This window comes from Chenopodium album, chromosome 9 (assembly GCF_948465745.1).
Source record: "Chenopodium album chromosome 9, dcCheAlbu1.1, whole genome shotgun sequence".
In the NCBI taxonomy this organism is placed as follows: domain Eukaryota; kingdom Viridiplantae; phylum Streptophyta; class Magnoliopsida; order Caryophyllales; family Amaranthaceae; genus Chenopodium; species Chenopodium album.
The window spans coordinates 17,200,863-17,223,527 of record NC_137842.1 but is presented as its reverse complement, the minus strand read 5'-3'; the positions used below and the strand labels follow the sequence as shown (position 1 = coordinate 17,223,527).

At 36.2% G+C, this 22,665-nt stretch overlaps 1 protein-coding gene across 2 annotated transcripts; it reads left to right on the top strand.

Annotated features, from left to right (window-relative positions):
• The first annotated feature begins 11,695 nt into the window (after positions 1 to 11,695).
• On the top strand, positions 11,696 to 22,500 carry LOC145558449 (zinc finger protein CONSTANS-LIKE 10-like). Of its 2 annotated transcripts, none has more exons than XM_081619694.1 (6): positions 11,696 to 11,846; positions 13,226 to 13,906; positions 14,687 to 14,911; positions 16,379 to 16,683; positions 21,657 to 21,802; positions 21,915 to 22,500. In XM_081619694.1, the coding sequence occupies exons 2-5, from the start codon at positions 13,331 to 13,333 to the stop codon at positions 21,781 to 21,783; spliced, it is 1,233 nt and encodes a 410-aa protein (XP_081475820.1). In that variant the 5' UTR covers positions 11,696 to 11,846; positions 13,226 to 13,330; the 3' UTR covers positions 21,784 to 21,802; positions 21,915 to 22,500. The 2 variants fall into 2 exon arrangements, with proteins under 2 accessions (XP_081475820.1, XP_081475822.1); XM_081619696.1 differs by having other exon boundaries at positions 11,698 to 11,846; positions 13,266 to 13,906.
• The last annotated feature ends 165 nt before the right edge of the window (positions 22,501 to 22,665 follow it).

The window sequence follows — 22,665 nt, the reverse complement described above, 5'->3', positions numbered from 1 at the left end:
GCAATCAATCAAAGGTTTCATTGCAACTGGTTTTTCTTTTTCCCCTTTCCTAATCACATAAACATTAGTTCTCCCATCATATTTCTCAAGTCTATCATATTGCCACAGTCTCCCCAATAAAATATGGCATACATCCATAGGACAAACATCACATAAAATTCATCATGAAATTTACAAATGGAAAAAGTAATTAAGGATTGTTTAGTTACCTTAACATCACTCGAATTATTAAGCCAATGAAGCTTATAAGGACTTGGGTACTCGGTTGTTGGCCACTTCAATTTCTTCACCAAAGTAGTAGACACCACATTAGTGTAACTTCCCGTGTCAATGATCATGTCACAGAATTTCTCCTTCACCTTGCACCTAGTGAGAAAAATTTTCTCCCTTTGACTATCCTCCATAAGTACGGCCTTGGAGTGCAAATTCCTCCTAAGCACCAAACATTGACCTTGAGTCTCAGGCTCCATCTCCTCCATGCATTCCTCCTTTTCTTTTGAATTTTCTTCATCTTCCTCTTCATAATCACTACCTTGCTCACACCTAACTTTCTCCCGATCCAACTTTTGTGCGGTCATTACCCTCTTAGAGTGACAATTGTTTGTAATATGGCAAACACTGCCACACTTAAAGCACTTCCTATCTTCAAACTTCTTAGTAGAATCGGTCTTAGGCTTGTTATATTAGTAGTTTGAACTAGAAGTACCTTTCTCAAAGTTAGGTTTATCAAAAGGCTTCGAGAATCCCTTGCCGGAATAGGTTTTTGTGAATGAGCTCTTCTTTGCCTTTAATTGTTTTTCCACCTTGATAGTCGCCTTGCATATATCCTTAAAGAATAGTATGAATGTAATTCAACCTTTTCAGAAATATTATCATTCAGCCAAGCAATGAAATGAGCAATCTTATGTTTAACAATCTCTTCTAAATCACTTAGCATGCACAACTTCTCAAACTCAACAATATAGTTTTCAACAGGCATACTACCTTGTTTGAAAGTATGAATCTTTAAGTAAACATCTTGAACATACTCGTTAGGCAAAAACCTTTTCTTTATATGCTTCTTGAGTTGCTCCCAAGTAGTGATTTTAGAACGGTCTTCCTTGCGCCTTTTCTTCTTCAAGTTGTCATACCACAAGTTAGCGTAGCCCGTGAGTTTCAACTCGGCAATCTTGCATCTTTTCCTCTCGTCATACTCTTTCTAGTCAAAGAGTGTCTCGACTCTTCTAACCCATTCAAAATACTTTTCGGGTTCATTCATGCTTCCATGAAATTCGGGAAGATCAAGCCTTAAATTTCGATCATCATCCTTCACTTTATTCTTTCTCCTACGCCTTGGGGAATCATCATTAGAAGAATAATCCTTGCGTGGATTTCTAGGCTTCCTCCTTGTACATTCTTCTTCACTAGAACTGGAGGTTGAATCAAATTTTCGCCTCCATGAAGAAGACCTATCATGATCATCAAGTCTCCTCAATACCCCATCCAACCTTTCTGCCAAATCATCTATTTGTCAATCTCTTCGAAGTTCACGTGCTTGTTCTAAGGTTAAATTCCTTGGGAATATTGCTTGGTCCTCGTCACTCATGATTCTAGAATAAACCCAGCAAGTTTATGCAAAAAAAATCTTGATTAAAAGATCGTTTCTTGAAGGACTTGAGGAGTAAAACAAAATCGGATCCTCAACCATAAATCAATGCAGCAACACCGAAAGTTCGAGGCTGTGTAAGTCGCGATACTAAACCAATTGCTACTATAGTTTTCTGTAAATATCTGGATTTTTTTATAGTCCAACTCAAATAGAATCACTCAAAAATTCCCAGCAAAACATTACCAGTTTTTTTTCTACCGAAAGCACGCCAACATGGAAACCAGTGCAGCAATACCAAACGATTGAGGTTGTGCAGAACTCGTTACTTGTCTAAAAGTTACGAAATTTTAGGACGTGATAGCTGAACTTTCTTAGAGTTAGGGATGGCAACAGGTAGGACTCAGAGCGGATTATGCTAAATTCGACTCCAACAGGAAGTCGGAGGTTAAATCCTACTCCGACTCCGACTCCGACATCCGACTCCGGCTCCGACTTCAATATCCGACCTTCGACTTCGACTCCGATCCGACCCGAATCTGAGTTTTTTTTTCATTATTCAATATACTTTGAGATGTTGGGATATTTGGGCCTTTACAACCCACACCCAATGCCACCATGACCCACACAATAATCCACTATCTATTGGAGTCAAAGTCGGATAATCCGTTAAAGTCGGACATTTGTTGGAGTTGGATTTTTTTCTTGAATTTTTTGTAGAATCCGACTCCGACCCTCTCTGACTCGGAGTCGGATTATTTTAATGGAGTTGAACTCGGATTACTTTTTTCTCGGACTCGAAGCGAATATTTTACCTCGGATTGGGGCGGAGTAGGGTCGGATCCGGACTAGATTGCCATCCCTACTTAGAGTCTACCCCCAAAATTTTAGCCAAAGATACACAACCAAACGCTAATAGTTTGATTTCTACCAAAAGTGCTCAACCTGGCTCTGATACCAAGATGATGTGAATTATTGATTCAAAAATCAACAAACACAAGGATATGCTTAAGCCTAATTCTATACAGGAAATCAACCAAGAATTAAACCAAAACTAAGATCAATCAACTTAGAATCCACCTAATTAATTAATCCAAACGAATGTTTTAAACTAAAACAAGCAAAACATCAATTGATTCGCAAATCAACCAAAACTTTAGTATAAAACTTAAAAAATTAATATGAATTTTTGTGTATTATAGTGTCTCTCAACGTGGGAATACAATCGAGTATTTATTGAAAATTCTATCCTAGAACAAGTAAAATTCTAAGGCAAGTAGAATTCCAAAGGTAGTTTGGACTCCAAGCTCTTTCCTACTTGGTTACCACGCGCAAACTCTTTAGCAAATCCACACAATATCTTCTCTAAATATTCCCTGAATTATACAAGACTTTTAAAATTATTTTAGGAAATTTCCCTCACGTTTTCCTTAGCTCCCACACGCATTATTCAGATTACTAAACTTAACAAAACCTAAAAACTTACCAAAAATAACTTTAAAGAAAACTTAATGCTTAAACCAAGAAAAACCCTTTCAAGTGAAAGGTAAAAATCTGGAAGCAAAATCTAATATAGCAAAAGCAAATTAGAATCTTCAAGAATATTCCAAGAATCTTCAAGAACCTTCAAGAATCCTCCAAGAATCTTCAATAAAAGATAAATAACACTAAAGTGTGTTCAAGAACACCAAGAAAAGTCACCATGCAAACCTTGGACTTGTCTTGATGTCCAAGGTAGTGTGATTTGCTAGCCATGGACACGTCAATGTTTAGGGGCAAGCTTTGTTAATGCTTGTTGATCAAATCTTCAAAGTCGTCATCATTGATACTCGTATCACCACCTCTTGATCAAATAAAACTTTGAGCATTGGTATTTGGAGTTATACCCTTTGGTCTAGGAATTGATAAAAAAATTTGATTTTCATCCAACAATGCATCGCTTGACTCGATGGTGGTGTGAATCGACCAAAAATCATTTTGCTCTATTACATAAAACCTATAGGATTTGCTATGTTCCGCATATCCTATAAAAATGCATTCAACTCCTCTTTCACCTAACTTTTTACTTTAGGTTCTGGCACTTTTACAATTGCCCTACAACCCCAAACTTTGAGATGACTCAATTTTGGTTTCCGTTTGTACCATAGCTCATATGGGTAACATCCTTCCCTTTCATGGCAACACGATTGAATACGTAACTTGCCGTTAAAACGGCTTCACCCCAAAATCCATCTCTTAAACCTAAGTATGACAACATAGAATTGACCATTTCTTATAGTGTCTTATTCTTCCTTTTTGCTACACCATTTTTTTGTGGTGTATATGTCGTGATAGTTTTATGTACTAAACCTAAAGATTGGAAATAACTTGGGTCAAAGTATTCACCTCCTTTATCGGTTCTTAATCATTTTATCTTTCCATTAGTTTGCAATTCTACTTCACTTTTGTAGATTTTAAATTTATCAAGGGTCTCATCTTTAGAGAATAACAAAAAAACATAACAAACTGCGAAAAAGCATCAATAAATGTTACCAAACATTTATTATTCGATAAATTTGTCAAGGACAACCTTTTATAAAGCAATTTTTGTCTGGGACAACCTTATAAAATTTTTTTGGTAAAGTCAGACCACTTAAAAAAAATTGTAAAGGGAGACCAACCCCCACTTTCAGGCCATTGACCACCGAATTCCGGCATTGACTCCCACGTGACTAGCACGTGCTCCTCTTGTCTTCTAATTATACCCTTTTCTTCTAATTAAACCCACCACCACTAGCACCCCCAACCATTCCCCGCCCCAACTTTTGCTCCACCACCCTCCACGATGACCGATCCACGCGGCACCCAGCTTCACCACTATCCAAGGCGACTCACCCCTTCCTTTCCCCTTTACCCTACGCCCACGGCCATTGCCGCTGCCCGAGCTCCGGAGCTCCCTGCAAACGCACAAAGAAGCTTTTAAATATACCATCGCAGCAGCCACGCACAAGCACACTAAGTATCATCATTGCAACTTAGCAACCCTTACACCAGCATCTGCGCATAGCATTGCAGCTCAAGGGATCGGGTCATGGTGGTGAAAGAATAGGATGGGGTTGAAAGGGTTAGGGTTTTGCGGGGACGTTAAGTTGTCGCGCGGCAGGTAAAGGGGAAGGTTGGGGTAAGGGGAAAATGGAAGGGAAAGGTCAGCTAGGCGCCGGAGACCGCCAGCGTTGCCAATTGCTGGCAGGTGTGGCGGCAGGGAAGGTGGTATGGCTTGTGGGGGGAGGGGTTTTTATGTGACAATTAGAGGGAAAAGGGGTGTAATTAGAAGAAAAGAGGAGCATGTGCTAGTCACTTGGGAGTCAACGCCGGAATCCGGTGGTCAATGGCCTGAAAGTGGGGGTTGGTCTCCCTTTACAAAAAAAAAAAAAAAAATTAAGTGGTCTGACTTTGCCAAAAATAATTTATAAGGTTGTCCCAGACAAAAATTGCTTTATAAAAGGTTGTCCCTGGCAAATTTTCCTTATTATTCCCTAAAGAAGGTGTTTTGTGAAAATCACACGAGTCAGGAGTCACTATGCACTAAATTAAGCAGTATTTTTCTCAACAACTTTAGGAAATGGTTTCCTTGTGATTTTGGTTAACATGCATGTCTTGCACTTCTCTATTCTTGGATCAAACAAATCAAATCATGCTTAGACATAAAATGTAACTTTTTATAATTAACATGACCAAGTCGTAAATGCCATAGAGAAGAATTGTCATTAACAACATACACAATATCATTCAAAGTATTACAAATACTTAAATATACCATTACACAAGTGTTACAAATTAACCACCTTTAGACAAAATAAACTTATCTAACTCAAAAACCATTTTAAAACCTAATCGATTTAAGATCGCACTGGATACAAGGTTTCTCCTAAGTTTGGGAGCAAACAACACATCTCTTAAAATAAGAGATTTTCTTGAACTAAAGACTAGCTCCACTTGTCCCTTACCAAGAATCTTAGCTGTAGAGTCATTAACCATGTAGAGAATTTCTCCATCATCAACCTCCATAAAGGTCTTGAACAATGTTCTATCTTTACACACATGCCTCAATGCGCCCGAATTGATATACCACGAATAATCAGCTTGTACACAATTGATTTCAGAAATCATACACACATAATCCATAAATCAATTAAATGAAATTTGTGCACAAGAGTTACCTTGTTTGTCTTAGGTGCGATCTTACTCAATTTCCACCTTGACTCTTTTACTTGCTTAATTTCTTCTTTCAGATTGTACAATCCTTTTTAAAAATGACCGGGTTTTTCCACAAAGCCAACAAGCACGTGATTTTGTACCACATCACCACTTACTTTAGGCTTCTTGCCCTTATTTTTGTTTGAGTCATATGCCCTCTTCTTCTCATTGGAATTTTCATCCTCCATCATGTTAACGGTGGTAGAACTAGGATTTACCTTCTTTTGTTCTTCTTGCACACAGATTTCTTCCTCAATTCGAATATGGGAACTTAATACCTCAAGATTAATATCTTCTTTTCTATGCTTTAAACCATTCTTAAAGTCTTTCTGCAGACACCTACTTTTGGCCTCCTATTCCGACAGGAAGTGCGATGATATTACAAAAACCCGTTCTTCATGCTAGATCAAAGTTGAAGTGTTTATGGACTACGAAATGCATTATAAAGTAATTTAAAACCCACATTTGAGATCAAGTTACCTTATATCCTTGTTTGGTTACTAATTAGGCCTAAAACGTGCTCATACATATTTAAACTTGATTAATAATGGACTCAAATGCGTCGAATGCAATGATTGGATCCAATAGATCTTACATTGATGAAAACCGAACCAAACAGATAAATTAAACATCAAATTTCCGTGCAAGGAATATATATTTGGATAGCCCTTTCAAAGAGATTTCCAACAGTATATTATAAGCCCAATTCCGAGTTCAAACGAAGAAGTTATGATCAAATTACTAAACTGAGCCCTAAAACCGACACCCTTGCACTCTAACGGCCATATCTTTTTATCCATAACATATTTTAAACTAATTCTAACGGCATTAGAAATTAGACATTCAGAGATTTCTAATTATATCTCACACTCTTTAATCCAACTGCTCAATCAAAAGTTATGAATGTTTTAAAAACACATTTTTGTATAAGGCTAACCGCACCGAGCGCAACTTAATGAGTTGCGCGCACCTGGCGCACGCAAGTCATTGAGATGCGCGCAGAACTCAGTGCAACTCCAAGAGTTGCGCAAGCCATCTGACGCCACAACTCTAAAACCCTTAACCTATATTCCTACGCCTATAAATATGGGTCTTCGTTCAACCCTAAATACGTCGGAAAAATCAGAATTCTAAACCCTAGCATTCTTAAAACCCTAATCTCTCAAGTTCTCTTACTATCATACTAATTTTCCCTTCTCTTTCCAACTACTCCTCAACCCTAATACATTCCATTGAAGTCTTTGAAGGTACGAAGAAGGAGGAAAGTCCATAAATGCATAAGACGGAGATTTAACATAAAAGAAGAACTGTTATTTTCCTGAGCAGGCCTTAGATAAATCACTTTTCTTTTCTTGTTTTAATAACTTTAATTGAACAATTAGTGTTGTTTGATCACTTTAAACAAACATTTAATTAATTAATTTCACGTAGATTCTTGTGTTAATTAAAGACTAGAATTGAATAATTAATTAATTATTTTATCACCTAAGAATTGAATATTAATTGATTGATTGCTTATTTCTTTTTATTTTCCCGAATTTGAATAACAAAATAATAACGACTTTTGCAATGTTATTCCTACGTGATTAATGTCTGTAAATAAAATCAACTAACTTAGTTTTAGGTATCACGTTGTATATATTGTTTGGTGATGAAATCATGAAAAAGGAAGAGCTAGTAGAGGCCGCACTAGGGCTAGAATAGCGATTCCTCCCTAAAAGAAACATTATTTTAGTACCCTCGCTCCCTAACTCAATTCTGGTATAAGTAGACCAATTTGGGCATGGGGTAAACTTATGATTCATGCTAAATATCCCTTGAACCCTACTTGGGAGAAAGACATGAACGAGGTTTATGAGTTTTCCTAAAACTTATTGGCGACTCTTTACTAATTTCTTACAAAAAAGCGTAATGATAAGATCAACTCTAATTCAAGGTCCCCCAACAAAGTCAGGAATTCAAATCCTAATACACCCTCAAAAGTGTAAAGTCATAGGCTTTAAAAGGGTCATGGGCATAAAGGAGAAGGATCCCCTACGATCGGCACACCCTCCTTACACTTTCCAAGAGGAAGGCAATTTGTATATTTTAGATGACACTATAAAGGTCTCATTAAGATTAATTTCATGTTGCCTAAGGCTCCCAAAAATCCTTTGAACCTCGTGATATTGTTCCATTACCGGCCTATTGTCAACAAACTTATAATTGTTAAATTTACTAACAAGGAATTTCTTGCTAGATGCATCCTCGGCCATATACTTAGATTCTAAGTCTTCCCAAAGCATTTTAGTGGAATCATGAAACAAATAAATATCAAACAACTCATTCGACATATCGTTCAAGATGTGCCCCACGGCAAATGTAATCATCATTCTCCCACTTGTTGTGTTTTCTAGTGATTTCCAATGCCTTATTTTCCTCATCCGTTGGCTTCGGGGATGTGAGTACATACACCACTCCATGTGAGGTCAACAAAAAACGCATCTTTTTCTTCCATCTTCGAAAATCAACTCCTTCAAACTTGTCCAACTTTTGAAAGTTTGATGTCATCAATTCTTTCACCATTGCCATCTTTGTAGGATTATTACTTAGGATTGTTGGGGAAATTGATTACCGGGTCACAAAATTTGCAACGAACTTGGAAAAATTAACACTTTGATTCCTGAACAAAATCAATTTCCCAAAGTAATAACGAGTCCACTCCTCAATTGCTCTATCTAGCCGCTTGTGTTAATGCAATAACCGGTGCGCGAACACTCTAAATAGAACTAGGAAGATTAGTTCTCAATTTTATTTAGATTCGTTCACTGCTATATAACTAAACTAATAATCAAAAATAGATTCCCTATTAAATTAAAAACCATTCTTGCTTTCCAAACTACCATAAGGTTAGTAATACTAAGTCTAAAAGACAAAAGCTCTATTAAGAGAAAATTTATCAAGATGGTTGCCTGCGACCTTCACTACTCCACTCATAGAACCTTTTTTACTCAACTAACTTGCTTCCTACCAATACTGATGGCCTTAGCTTAGAAAAACGAATTAGAAAGCAGAATGACCTACTAACAACTCACTTGCACGAGGAAGAAGAAGGAGGTTCGCACACAGCGGGACTTGTTGTACTCCATCTTCCTTTCTAGAAAGAGTCTTCGATAATAAAATATGTTATACAGGGAGACTACTTCCCTAAAACGTCTTATCGTTCCTTTGCTACACTCACTCAATTACCTGTGGCGAGCAATCTAGCTATCCTTAATTTAAAATAACTGTCCTAATATTTCGACTTTGATTAAACACACCGGGTATTACGAAATTACTAGGAGATACAACGAAGACAACCACAATAATGTGTATAGTATATTTGTGGTCAAATGTAAACAAAACTTTGATTATGATGATGATAATTTAGGTGTTTGCAATTGGATTTCAAGAAGAAAACATATTATCGACTTTTTCCTTGAATCTACCTTTTTATCATATTTTATAAAACATATTTATATGAAACAAAATCAAAGCCAAACATCACGAAGGAAACTGACGATAATCGTCAAATTAACCCAGACTTCACACGCGCCCTGCCAGGCCAACGACCGCCCGACCGGGCAGAGCTGAACGTTAGAAATCCAAAGTCTTTCGCGCCCGGTCGGGCGATGGTGGCCCTGTCGGGCAATGAAGCCATGAATTCCATATCCAGTCTCGCACCCTGTAGGGCGAAGACACTTAGATCTGGTCAAAAAATTTGCACTTTCCTTCTCTGTTCTCGCGCCCGGTAAGGCAGTGGGTGGCTACCCGGCCGGGTGGTGAAGTAGTGTCCCAGAACCAGCCTCGCGCAGATTAGGCGAGCACCACCCAAACCATGCGCAGACCGGGCGATAGAGGGCTGCATTGTTTGCTTCCTCTTAACCAAGGTTCTTTTCTCTAAACCGAGTTTATTGCTTCTAATTCATGTTCAATTAAAACAGAACACCTTAACCTAAGTATTTTAATTAAACAACATAAATAATGTCTACCATTTTATTCAACATGGACCAAGTCCAATTTTCAACCCACTTGTAAAGTCCCTCGAAAGGAATTATTGTTTACTAAAATTTGTTATATACATTCAAAACAGTAATTAATGGATAAAAAGTAGTGCTGTCAAATTTCAAACCGAAACCGTTTAACTGCCCGAAACCGACCGACCCAAATGAGAACCGAACCGATTAAAAACCGATTTTTTTGAAACCGAAAACCGACCCGAACCGTATTTTAGTAAACCCGAAACCGAATCGACCCGAATAATGTTAAACCGTATAAGAACCGAACCCGTTAACAAACCGAACCGAATATAAACCGAACTGAAAGAAAACCGAACCGAAAAAGAACCGAACCGTATCTAACCCGAAACCGGTTCCAACCCGAAACCATTTAAACTGGCAAAAAAACCGTTTACACCGAACCGTTAGCAAACTGCTACCCGTTTGCACCGAACCATTTAAAAACCGAACTGATTGTAAACCGAACTGGTTATAAACCGAACCGTTTATGAACCAAACCGCTTCTAAATCGAACCGTTTACAAACTTTTTTATATAATTAAATGGATTTTTTTTTTTGACGGGGATATAATTAAATGGATTAAATATTAGAAATCTTAGAATATTTTTTTTAAAATAGCAAGGCAAATCATTCATTAAGGTCTTAAGGATAATCAGTGTTCACAAACAAGAGCAAAACAAGCAGGCTCATGCCCTGCCTCAAACTATTAGCAACACTACTGCCTCTAGTCATGTATACATTTGAGGTGATGAAACCAAATGAACAAAAAGCTTGTAATATTAAGTACCAAGGCTTGGCTGAAGGCGTAATAAATAAAATTAATTCACAGAGACTATTAAGCATATGATTACATTGATTTTGTAAGTAATAATGAAATAAAGATGGGAGTGTGCTAGTGACATGAATATACTATTAGGCTATGTTTTAATTCAGATTCAACTATAATTTAGTAAACTTGAAATGGAACCGATATGAATAACGTTAAAGTGGTTAAACAATCGAAGAACCGAACCAGTTATAAACTGAATCGAAAAAGAACCGAACCAGTTAAAAACTGAACCGAAAAAGAACCGAACCAGTTATAAACTGAACCAAAAAAGAACCGAACTGTTTCTAACCCGAAACCGTTTCCAACCCGAAACTGTTTGAACCGGGATAAAAACTGTTTACACCGCACCGTTAACAAACCGCAACCCGTCTGCACCGAACCGTTTACTACCCGGACTGTTTACAACCCGAACCGAATTAAAACCGCTTAAGAATAAACCGAAACCGAATCGAACCGATAACTATTTAAGCCGAACCAAAATTGACCCGTGAGACAATTAAACCGATTCCAAACCGACCCGATTAAATACCGAACCGATTTCAAACCGAACCGAAATCGAACTGTCAAACCGTTTTGACAGTGCTAATAAAAAGTGAATAAATACAATAATTTATGGACTATATTTATACTTTAACTCAAAGAACGAACGAAGTATTAATTTACGATACCAATTAAGTGAAACCCACGTGTACGTAGATCTTTTACCAAACTTGATAAAAATAAAAATGGGGTACCCAAAAATTGAAGCATTAATTCATCACATTAGGGGTTGGGTCCTAACTCCTAACCCTTTTATTTGTCGCATGAACCCAAGTAGGCCCCCTTTTTATTGCACTTTTTATCACTTTATGTCAGATATTCTTCCCCACCCATTTTTATTTTACATTTCTTTTTTTCTATTTGTTTTTTCTTTATTGGTCCACCATTTCTTATTATTTAATTTTTTCCCTTTTTCATTTATTTTAATATTATTATTAACTTGAGCTGCTCTCTGACGTCTGACCCACAACAACAGATAGAGAGGAGATATATAGCCTCTCGAGTCGTGTTTTTGGTATTTTTCGTTTTATTTTTTATTTTTAAAAAAAATTTATTTTTTTGGAGATATTTTCAATCGAACAGATTTGTTGGTGCCTTAATGTTTCTTCCCAGATTCCTGGTAATTTCTTTCATTTTTTGATATTTTTGATAATTTGATGTTTTTTTTTCTTTTTTTTCTTTTTTTTTTTTTTGTAATTTGATTCTCTTGATAATGTTCTGAATTTTGCAAATTTCAGTGCTTGATTTTATTTTTTATTACAAATGATTCTATTGTTTGTTGTTCTTAATTTGGAAGTTTTTATGTAGTAGTAATTTTTTTTTGTTTGATTTATGATGTTAATTAATCCGATCAGTTCTTAAGTTAGAGATTAAATTGAGCTATTAATCGGAATATGTTGTACGGTAAGGTTGTTTTTATTCAATTTTAGGAATTTGATATTTGTTTGAGGAGGTTTTTCTAAGTTATAAAGCTGAGAAAGTGTATTAGTTCATACTTTTTATGGCAAAATTAAGACAATTTTATTGCTCAATTGATGCTTAAATAGTGTTTTTTTTTTTTGTTTTTAATTAAAATTTATTTTCTGTTGTTGCTTACTTGTTGCTTGAAATTTCTTTCTGACTACTTGTTGCCGGACTTCACTTTCCGAGTACCTATTGTTGGGTACTTGTTGCCCAATTTTACTTTCCTCAGTACCTGTTAGTCTGTTACTGGTTGCTGGGCTGTATTTTCCTTGTACCTGTTATTGGGTACTTGTAACCCGGCTTTACTTTCCGAGCACCTGTTGTTGGGTACTTGTTGCCGGACTTTACTTTCCTGAGTACCTTTTAGTTTGTTACTTGTTGCTGGGCTTACTTTCCATGTACCTGTTATTGGGTACTTGTAACCTGGCTTTACTTTCTGAGCACCTGTTGTTGGGTACTTGTTACTTTCCGATTATCTGTTGTTGGGTACTTGTTGCCTAACTTTAGTTTCCTGAGTATCTGTGCTGGGTACTTATTGCCGGGCTTACTTTCTATGTACCTGTTATTGGGTACTTGTAACCTGGCTTTACATTTCGAGTATCAGTTGCTGGGTACTTGTTGCCTAGCTTTAATTTCCGAGTACCTGTTATTGGGTATGTGTTGCCCATCTTTCTTTTATGAGTTTCCTGTTGCTGAATTTCTTACATAATTTCTGATTATCTGAGTACATATTGCTGGATTCAAATTATAATTTCTGGAACTTGATGAATTTCTGTTGCTGATTTTTTAACATAATTTTCTGATTTCCTCAATATCTGTTGTTGGTTTGTTTTTATTTGGGTGGGGATTGTTGTTGTGGGTCAAGTTGTTATTTTGGATGTAACAAAATTTATGTCAACTTTTTTTTTTTAAACAGGTGTTTAGTTTGTTCCTTTTGACCCTTTATAGTTTATATGGAACTTTGATACATTGAAATACGATTTTGATTGCTGATGAATTTGTTCATTCTTCTTTTTTTGTGTGTGATTTTGTTAGGTTATAAGCAAGTTTTTCAATATCACAATTTCTCTGACAGAATAAATCATAGCTCACAACTTGGCTGAGAACTGGATTGATCAATTGAACTTCAGAGGAGATACCATGGGATACATATGTGATTATTGTGGGGAGCAAAGATCAATGGTGTATTGCCGGTCTGATGCTGCTTTTTTGTGCTTATCCTGTGATCGGAATGTTCATTCTGCAAATGCCCTATCTAAGCGCCATTCTCGGACCCTTGTTTGTGAAAGATGTAATGTTCAACCTGCTTATGTTAGATGTATTGATGAAGGAGCTTCTCTTTGCCAGAATTGTTTTATGGTTGGACATGATGGGTCTACAACCTCTTCATTACATAAACAACAAAGTATAAGTTATTATTCTGGTTGCCCATCTGCAGCAGAGCTCTCCAAAATATGGTCATTTATCTTGGATCCTCTCCCTTCAGATAATTCTACATGTCCAGAGGGTATAGGTTTATTGAGTATTTCTGAAAGTGGTGCAAAGAACAACGTGGATCCTGTGGGTGAAGACGATGGTCAAGATGCAATGGATGTCGTGGCTGGGAATGATCTGCAGAATATTAACAAATCTAGTGTTTGGTATGGACCTGCATCTATTACCGAATTTGTTTCACGTGAATGTCCTGACCAACATGGATGTGCAGAATCTTCTAAGGTAACCACAACTCCTGATTTTTTTATTAGAAATTTGGAAAGGAAAAACATGCAGCAACAGCTTTATCTGATCCAAAATTTTCCAAGAACCTTGTAGACAATAATGTAATGATGCCGATGAATCAAAATAAGATTTAGAATTCGGTTATCAAAGTCTTCTAGGAGAGTGATCTATTCAAACAAAACAGCACATTATACGCTGCTAGTATTATAATGAATTCATTGGCATTGGTATAGCTCCATGCCCCCAGCAAGACCTGTCTATTAAGAAACTAATAGTATCTGATATTTAGGAAAATCTATACCATTATTGCTTGAACTTATCTTGATTGTTTAAATTCCCATTCTTTTCTCCTTAGAATGAACACATGTTTCACTAGTTACCGCTTTGAGGATCAAGATTAGAGTCATGAAGCTAATAATCACTCTTAAATTTCTGAAAGTGAGTTTGCTAAATGCATATTAGATGTATGAAATATCACATTGGCACTATGAAATCTAAATAAGAAAATAATTCAACTGTCATTGTCATTGGTAAAGCTTTTTTTGTTGATTACAATTCAAATTGCTGTCTCAACCTAGGGAAGTCAGTGTCCTTCAATTAAACTTCCCCCTCCCCCCTTCATTTTTTAATTTTATTTTATATGGTTAGAGTCCTAAGGAGTTTTTTTGGATCAGATCTTACTAGTTGCATTTCAATCACTTTGTTGTTTTAAAGTTTCAGGGTTGTTTAGTGTCTGGATTGCATGTGACTTTTTTTTTCTCTCGAACTTGTGTGCAGTTGTTTAATCCTACTAATAGAGTTCCAAGGTTTTGCGAAGACGATCCACTTGCAGATCTGGACATGGATGAGGTTGACTTAAATTTTGAAAACTATGATGAGCTCTTTGGTGTTACTCTTACTCACTCTGAACAACTTCTTGAGAATGGTGGAATTAACAGCTTGTTTCGAAGACAAGGCATGTCTACAACTGATTCTGAGGGCCAGGGTGGATTCAGTGTTGAGGTTTGCTTCATTTTGGACCTTTCAAATTTTTTATATTAGTCTCTGTGTTGCAAATAGGATTGATGATTTTAGTTTTATTCCATTTCGTCTAGCCAGTTTACTCACTGAGCTATTGCGATTCTACTATTCTAGTCTATTACTGGGACTTTTCATTTCACCTTAAGTACTCGCGTCAGATTCCCTACACCTCTGCCACTCCATTGTAGACCAAAATTATGGAATTTCTTGTTCAATACTTCAATTGCCGAGTTTGACTCATGTACATGTGTCCGACATGGGTATGAGAGTCTGAGTGAGAACAATACATAAGTATGAACTTTGAAAAGAATAAACTTCTGCCCAATTGGCTTCCTGCCTTGCTAATTCAATTTCAAATATCAGACCTATATATACATTTACTTTACATGTGAAGTCTGAGTGACACAACAATACATAAAAATGAGCTATGAAAAGAATAAACTTCTGCTCAATTGGCTTGCTGCCTTGCTAATTCAATTTCAAATATCAGACCTATATATATGTCTACTTTACATGTAAACTAGTTATCAATCTAGACAAATGCTTTGTGACTCCATTATGTTACCAGTCCTTTTTAGCCAAAATCACGTCAGGTTTTTTTTTTTTTTTTTTTTTTTTAAAAAAAAAAAATCAATTTAATAAAATGTGTGCTAACCTCATAGAACATCATTGCAAAAGGAAACCTCATAGAGGATGCAATGGAAGCAAGATAATAACTTTATTCCATACTTCTGTTAGCGCATCCTATTATGCTGCTCAAGCTACAAAACCTGAACGAATTGCTATACTTTTTAACCTTCATAGGAAGTCTTTTCCCTTATAGGCTTATAGCTTTCGAAAATGGCATTTTTTTAGCATGCAAATGGTTCAAAGTAAATGTTGAAGAAGTGCACTGAATCCTTTGACCTGCTATAAATTATTCCATAAATTAACAGTCACCTTCCAATGTATGAAAAGTCAATAAATTAGCAGTTGAATCAGTTTGTATAAAATGCAAGTCTGGAAATAAAACCATTTTTTAATGTACTTATTTTCCTTCATTCTCACTCTCATGTTCCCAGCTTCTGCTCCTTCGTTAGGTCTTCCTAGCTCAGTAGCTCCTATCTCCTAGTTACTCCTTACATGTGAATTAAAACAAAACTACAACTGAATTGAGGTATCCTTTGATCAATTAATTAATAATTGATGATAATGGTGATGATTGTGATTTATGGCCTCTTATCTCCTGTTTTCGTAGCAACTAGTGTCCCATGTCCCTGTTCCCATACCACATATTGAGTCAAATCATGTACTATGTAAAATTGGTCAATAATTGTTTGATAAATTTTATTTTGTCAGAATTGTCACTTGTTATTCCTTTTTATGTATATTACTTTGTGCAATGCATGTTCTTGACTAGGTATCTGCTCTTAATAATGATGATGGTTATGATATTTTGATACAACTCAGGGAGCATCTGCTGGAAACACCGGTCAAGTGCAGCCTGCATGCAGCAATGCAGCTTCTGCGGACTCAATGATGAGTGTCAAAACTGAACCAAACCCTGGTATTGCTGCAAAGCAAGCCCATTCCAATCTATCTTTTTCTGGTGTTACTGGAGAAAGCAGTGGTGGGGATTATCAAGACTGTGGGGCTTCTTCAATGCTTTTACTTGGAGAGCCACCCTGGTGCCCTCCTTGTCCGGATAGTTCAATCCAGTCCGCCAGTCGAACCGAAGCTGTTATGCGGTACAAGGAGAAAAAGAAGGCCCGAAAGTAAGTATCTGGTGAAAGCTGGTTTTCTTTTTCGATAGATATTCTATTTCTAAAATTCCATTGTGTTCTAATGTTGTAGTTCAGATGATAGTAATTCCTTTGGACTGCCTGCTCATTGAAGTTCTGGTTTATATGCCCTGTTTATCTGTTGCCATATGTTATGTTAGATAAAGAAAAAGGTCTTTATTCTTAAATCAAAAGGGTTTAGAAATGGACCAGGTGTCTTATTTCAAACAAAAAAGTAAATAGAAGAGCTCTAATTAGATAGAGACAATGTAGAATGAACCCTAGAAGACTATGATAAAATATACTCTTTCTGTTCTTTTTAGTTCCGCTCAGTTTCCATTTTGGTCTGTTCTTCTTTGTTCAACTCACTTTGCATTATACTATTTTTGTCATACTCCTTTTACCATCTTACCTCTTTAATCCCACTATAATTACATATTTCCACACACTCACACTTTATTCACCTTTTTCTTACCTTTATCATTCTCTCTTACTTTATCCTATTTTATCTACATTTACACCCACTCTCGTCTTCAATATTTTCTCAACTTGCATATCCATAGTAACTGTGTAGAACATAAAAGAATTGAGGGAGTATATTAGTTGAAATCTCTACCCCAAGAATAAACTAAGATACCTAGTCCCAAAGGATCATATCATTTCTTTCTTGCATAACAAACTCATGATCGAAAATCAAGCTTAATCCCACAATTTTTTTTTGTCTCCCCTTGCCTTAAGTTCTCCATTTTGAAAGACACTTGATAGTTGACACAGACCTCAACTGATGGTTCCCTTGTCACTGAGCCTGCAGTTTATTGCTGTTGTTGAGCTCACTAAAAGCAGTTACCTGGGACCTTTTAAAGGCAATTTTCTTATGTCTAGACCATTCTTTTTGGATATTCAAATGCTGCCGCAACTGCTTCATCTGTTATACACTGCTCTGTAACTTCATCAGCCATTAGCATATGTTATTAAGGATGCTTGTGTAATTATACTATTGAACTGAATACTTCATTAATAGAATTGCAACAATCGTTCTCTCATTGTCTGGTACTTTGACCAATTATATCTAATTATATAAGTAAATTCTTGATCTAAGTTTATGAATTTTGACCTTTAAAAAGAGATGTTAAATTTATTCTGGAATGGAAGAAGTTTAAGATAACTCACACAGGTATATTAGTATATATGTTGTATTGATCATCTCCATTCTTTCCAAAATATGGTTATATGGTTTTGTAAGGTGTATTTTCAATTATAAATGGCTTTGTAAGGTGTATTTTCAATTATATAATGATTAAGTGGTAAATTTCTTTTTGGTCAATTCATATTGCTATGGCTGCAAAGTGCATGCAATAGCATGATGTCGCTTCTAAAACTTTAAATTCTATGACTGTTATCATTGGAATTCACTAAAACGTCCTTCATAAACCAAATCTTGTCATTAAAGCAAGAGAGAAGCAAACTTGTAAACTGATAACATGTCATTAGGTTAGTTTTTTTTGTAGAGAAGTGAAGTCTAGAATTTTGCTGAATCTTGTTAAATTTGTAGAGATATTGAGGATCAGGGCTTTGGGAAAAGGGTTATGAAGGTTACTTTGTTACAGTGAAAGGAAATTGGTTTATTTTGTACAGCGGTTGGAAATTTCTATCAAATCTATTATTAAAAAAACTTTTATTGGAAGGAAGAAGATTCTCTACAATGGTACTTAAAATTGATTCGTTCATATGTAGGCAGTTTTTCCTATAGCTGAGAGAATTGTTCATTTCCAATGGAGTCAAAGTTTATTTGCCTTAAGATACATGACATTCAGCTGCATGCAATAAGTTTTATCTATGTGTCAGCATTTGAGCAAATTTTTGACTAGGAGCACCTGCATTATAAAGGTCTTGATAAGAAAGAGATTAAATTCTCATCTTTCTCATCTTTGTAGGTAAGCCATCTGCAGAAGAGAGAGAGAGAGAGAGAGAGAGAGAGAGAGAGAGAAGATGAGAAATAATAGGGGTTTATGCTAGAAGTTGGAGGAGGGCTGAGGAAGTATAATAAGTAGAGGGGAAGAAGTCAAAATAGAGGAAATTGAATGAAAACAAGTACAGAGAAACATTTAATAGCCAATTTAACATCAATCAATATTTATGATGTGGCGTAGGATGCCTTGAAAGTCTAATAGGTGGTAGATGCTATTTATATCCACAATGATTTCCAACTTGTGCACCAGCGAAGTAAAGATCTGGGTATCATAACACGGTCTATTAGAATCTTGGGGCGTACGACAATTTTAGTAACATATTCCCAAATGCCTATGCTGACTTTCCTAAAACATCCCTAAAATATCCTACAATAATAAGATATAAAAATCGCTTTAGTATCACCCAATTTTCAAAACTCTTGATTATGACCCTTTTCATCCTTGTTCTTGTTTTCAATAAACCTCTACTCTCCTTTTGTCAACCTTTATTTCTTCCATAAAATTTACTTTCAACGTTATATTTCATACTTTGTTTCACACATGGCCCCCTTGCCCCTCTTTTCATCTCTCCTTGAAATCGGTGCTAATTGTAACTATAAATAACTTAAATAAATTAAGGTATTATAATTTTGTTAAAAGCTTAAAAATAGAAATTTCACTGTTATTAGATGAAGTGACTTGGCTTCTAGCTATCTGCATTGTAATAGTTTTAAAGTATGGCTTGGGTGCACCCAGCACCCTGTACTTAGCTTAGTGGCCAAAACACCACAAACTAGTGACTTGGGTGCAAAGCGCACCATTAGTGAGTTTTCTAGCCACCATTCTCGCTGGAGCAGGTGAGTTTTTTCGATAAGGTTTTGGGGGTCATTTTGACCCTTAAGGGTCCAAATTAAGCTTGAAACAAGCAAGGGTCCAATTGAGCTTGAAACAAGCAAAAAAAAATAGCGTACATGATTTGTTTGGTATGTTATAAAATATCTTAATAGCTCAATTTAGACCCTTAAGAGTCAAATGACCCCCGAAACCTTTACGGGACATTTTTCGACATACAAATCGAAAAAAAAAATTTAATTCATCGGCCCCGGTGAGAATGGTGGTTGGAACACTCACTAAAGGTGAGCTTTGCACCCAAGTCATTAGTTTGTGGTGTTTTGGCCACTAAGCAAAGACTAGGTGCACCCAAGCCATACTTCAGAGTGTTGAGGCCAATTTTTCCTTTTTTATTTTTTTTATTTTTTATATTTTTTATTCAGCTACAATTTATTTTCATTGAAATTTGAAATATTTTCTCTTATCTTAATATAAAATTGCTTCTTTTTGGAAAGGATTGAAGCTAATAGTATATTTATTACCCAGTGGAATTTGATTACCATATGTAGCTAAAATTATAAGAAAACTCCTGGATATAAAAATGACCCCACACAAGCTTTAGAAAGTGGTGGTGGGATTGAAAAATGTTTGAGTGTAGGTGGAAGGGAGGGGGAAGAGTTTATGATGGAGAGTAGTGTATGCCTTGATGTGGTACTCATAGTACATCAGGTGAGTGGGGTGCACGGCCGAGGGGGGGGGGGGTATTATAATTGGTTGCTTCAAGGGGGATTGGGTTTTGTCAGTATTGTTGAGCTTCAGACCTTTGATTGTTGGTTACATTGTTGGCTACTGCCAATGGAATGAGTGATACCTATTTAAGCCCATAAAGGAGTTTTTAGATTCAATTGTTGATGCAAAATGATTATCCTATGAAAACATGATACAAATCAATCATCTTCCTGAAGAGAATAGTACATTGTTCCATGTATATGAGCTTCACATGATAGTAAACTGTAAATTATCTTTCTACTGTTAACTACCTCCTGATTGCACAAATTTTGAGCTGTTTCTTACACTGCTTGGTGGCTTTAAGTTGTGGATGGCTCTTGCAAAGTGAAGGGATTATATATTTGGGGCGATCATAAGTTGTAAATGGTTGATAGTAAGTAGAAAGTCACTGGTAGTGAGTGGAGACTAGTAAGTGGGGAATTAAATCCTCACGAAAATAGGTATCATAGTGGATTAGTGGGAGTTCAGAGGGGCTATGGAAAGAATTGGACTCATGGAGCTTCTAAAGTGCTAATCTAGTAGAATTATTTAGATGTTTTTTCACTTTGTTTTGTAGACACAAGTTGTAATCAAGGTGATTTATTAGTGAAAGAGGTGAAATGAATTTTGTGGGGAATTTATCGCAGTGGGGAAGTTTATGGAAAGAGTTACAGTGAACAATTTTTAGAGTTGGATTGAGTGGAAAGGGGAATGGAGAAAGGGAATATATAAAGGTTGACTAACCTTGAGTTTGAAGGGTTTGTTTAATCCTTGTCAGAGCTGAGTTGAAGGGTTGGTTGCATGGAGGTTGTTAGATGAGCAGAGTATTAATTCCTGCAACCTGAGAGCCTCAAAAGAGCTGAGTTGTTGGTTGAGTTTGGTTGCATGTGAGCCTTTGGATCCTGGGACTCACACATGTCAACTTTTGGTTTGGGGCAAGGAGTGTAAAAGTCTGTTTTGATTTGCGAAGAAGAGTTGCACTTGATTCAATTTGATTGACTATTTAAACTACTTTAGCTCTTGCTATACCAACTTTAAGTCTTAGTCATTGAATATTTATTAATTGGTATAATGTGATATCCATCAGCTGGAAGTTGCTTCTGTGAAGTAACACTTCCTTGTATATATACACTCCTTTCATCTGCAATTAGTCTTCACATTTTCCAAGCTCTAATAATTATCAATGTAATTAGAAGATTTTACTATATATACTCTTAGTAAGGGCATATATAGCATAGATACGTTGACAACTTATTTCTGGCATCTTAAATATAATAAATGACTATCAATGTTAGTATGAAGGAGTATTAAAATTCTGTCCAATGATTTCTGAGTTACATTGTGCTATCACTGCTTTAATAATAAGAAAATGAAAAAAAGTAAAATTCTAATAATGTTGTTTCTTTATTGCCCAATTAGATTTGAGAAAAGAGTGAGATATGCATCCCGCAAAGCCAGAGCTGATGTGAGGAAGCGTGTAAAGGGCCGATTTGTCAAAGCTGGTGATGCTTATGATTATGATCCTCTGAGTACCAGGAGCTACTGAAGACTAAATTCTCATCTTTGTAAGGAAGGAAGTTTTGGATTATGCTATTGTTAGATATGGTCTAATATATCTTCTTGTTTCTTTTCTGTGATGACATTATGTGGCTGTATTGACATGCGGTTGTATTACAGGAGCATGTAAGCAACGAAATATTTGGTGTACAATGTGGTCCACAGAAGCTTTAGGGTTTTGGCCCGTTATTTGATTGTACATCTGGAACATATCAGATGATTATGAAATTGCCATCAACATGAAGGTTGGCTGTTTGCCTTAGCTTCAGATGGTTAGCACTCAGAGTAACTCTGTGGCTGACAATATGCTCCTGTCATTTTGAATAGTCTGTCCAGATTCTCCTGCTCGTAAATTCTGGCAACCGATACATGCCAGGCATAGATGTATAATTGTCTACAAGGATATGGCACCTTCATATGGCTTCTTATTCTCTCAGTATGTCTGCCGTAGCTTCCTGTGGAGTCTTATTACCATTGTATAACCAAAGTCCTATAAGTTATAAAGGGAACCGGTGAGAGTTCCTTTATTTATTTTTGCTGGGGGGGTGGTGGGTGTTTGGGGAATGTGCTTTGTAGATTTTATGTACATTGCTTGTGTTTTGCAGAATCAACCGTAGAGTTGTAAGTGTAAATTGTAATCTATTGTCAGAGAATCATAGGCTATATTTGGTTTTGCAATAACATCGTCTGGTATTTCAGGTGTCCATTTTTTAGGAGTATTGGACAATTATTGTGGTACAAATACATGAACAAAACCAACATGACAGATGCAAGTAAAGCAATAAGTTAGAAATACTGCCCAGAAAATGATGATCAGTATAAAATGCAGTTGGTAAAAACCAAGAATTGATAAAGTTATAGCTAGATATTG

What these genes read in the sequence shown, in the direction of transcription:
- LOC145558449 (XM_081619694.1), top strand. Translation starts at nt 13,331, where the DNA reads ATGGGATACATATGTGATTATTGTGGGGAGCAAAGATCAATGGTGTAT. An exon ending in GATGTGCAGAATCTTCTAAG is followed by an intron (nt 13,907 to 14,686) that starts GTAACCACAACT and finishes ACTTGTGTGCAG; the next exon opens with TTGTTTAATCCTACTAATAG. An exon ending in GAGAAAAAGAAGGCCCGAAA is followed by an intron (nt 16,684 to 21,656) that starts GTAAGTATCTGG and finishes TTGCCCAATTAG; the next exon opens with ATTTGAGAAAAGAGTGAGAT.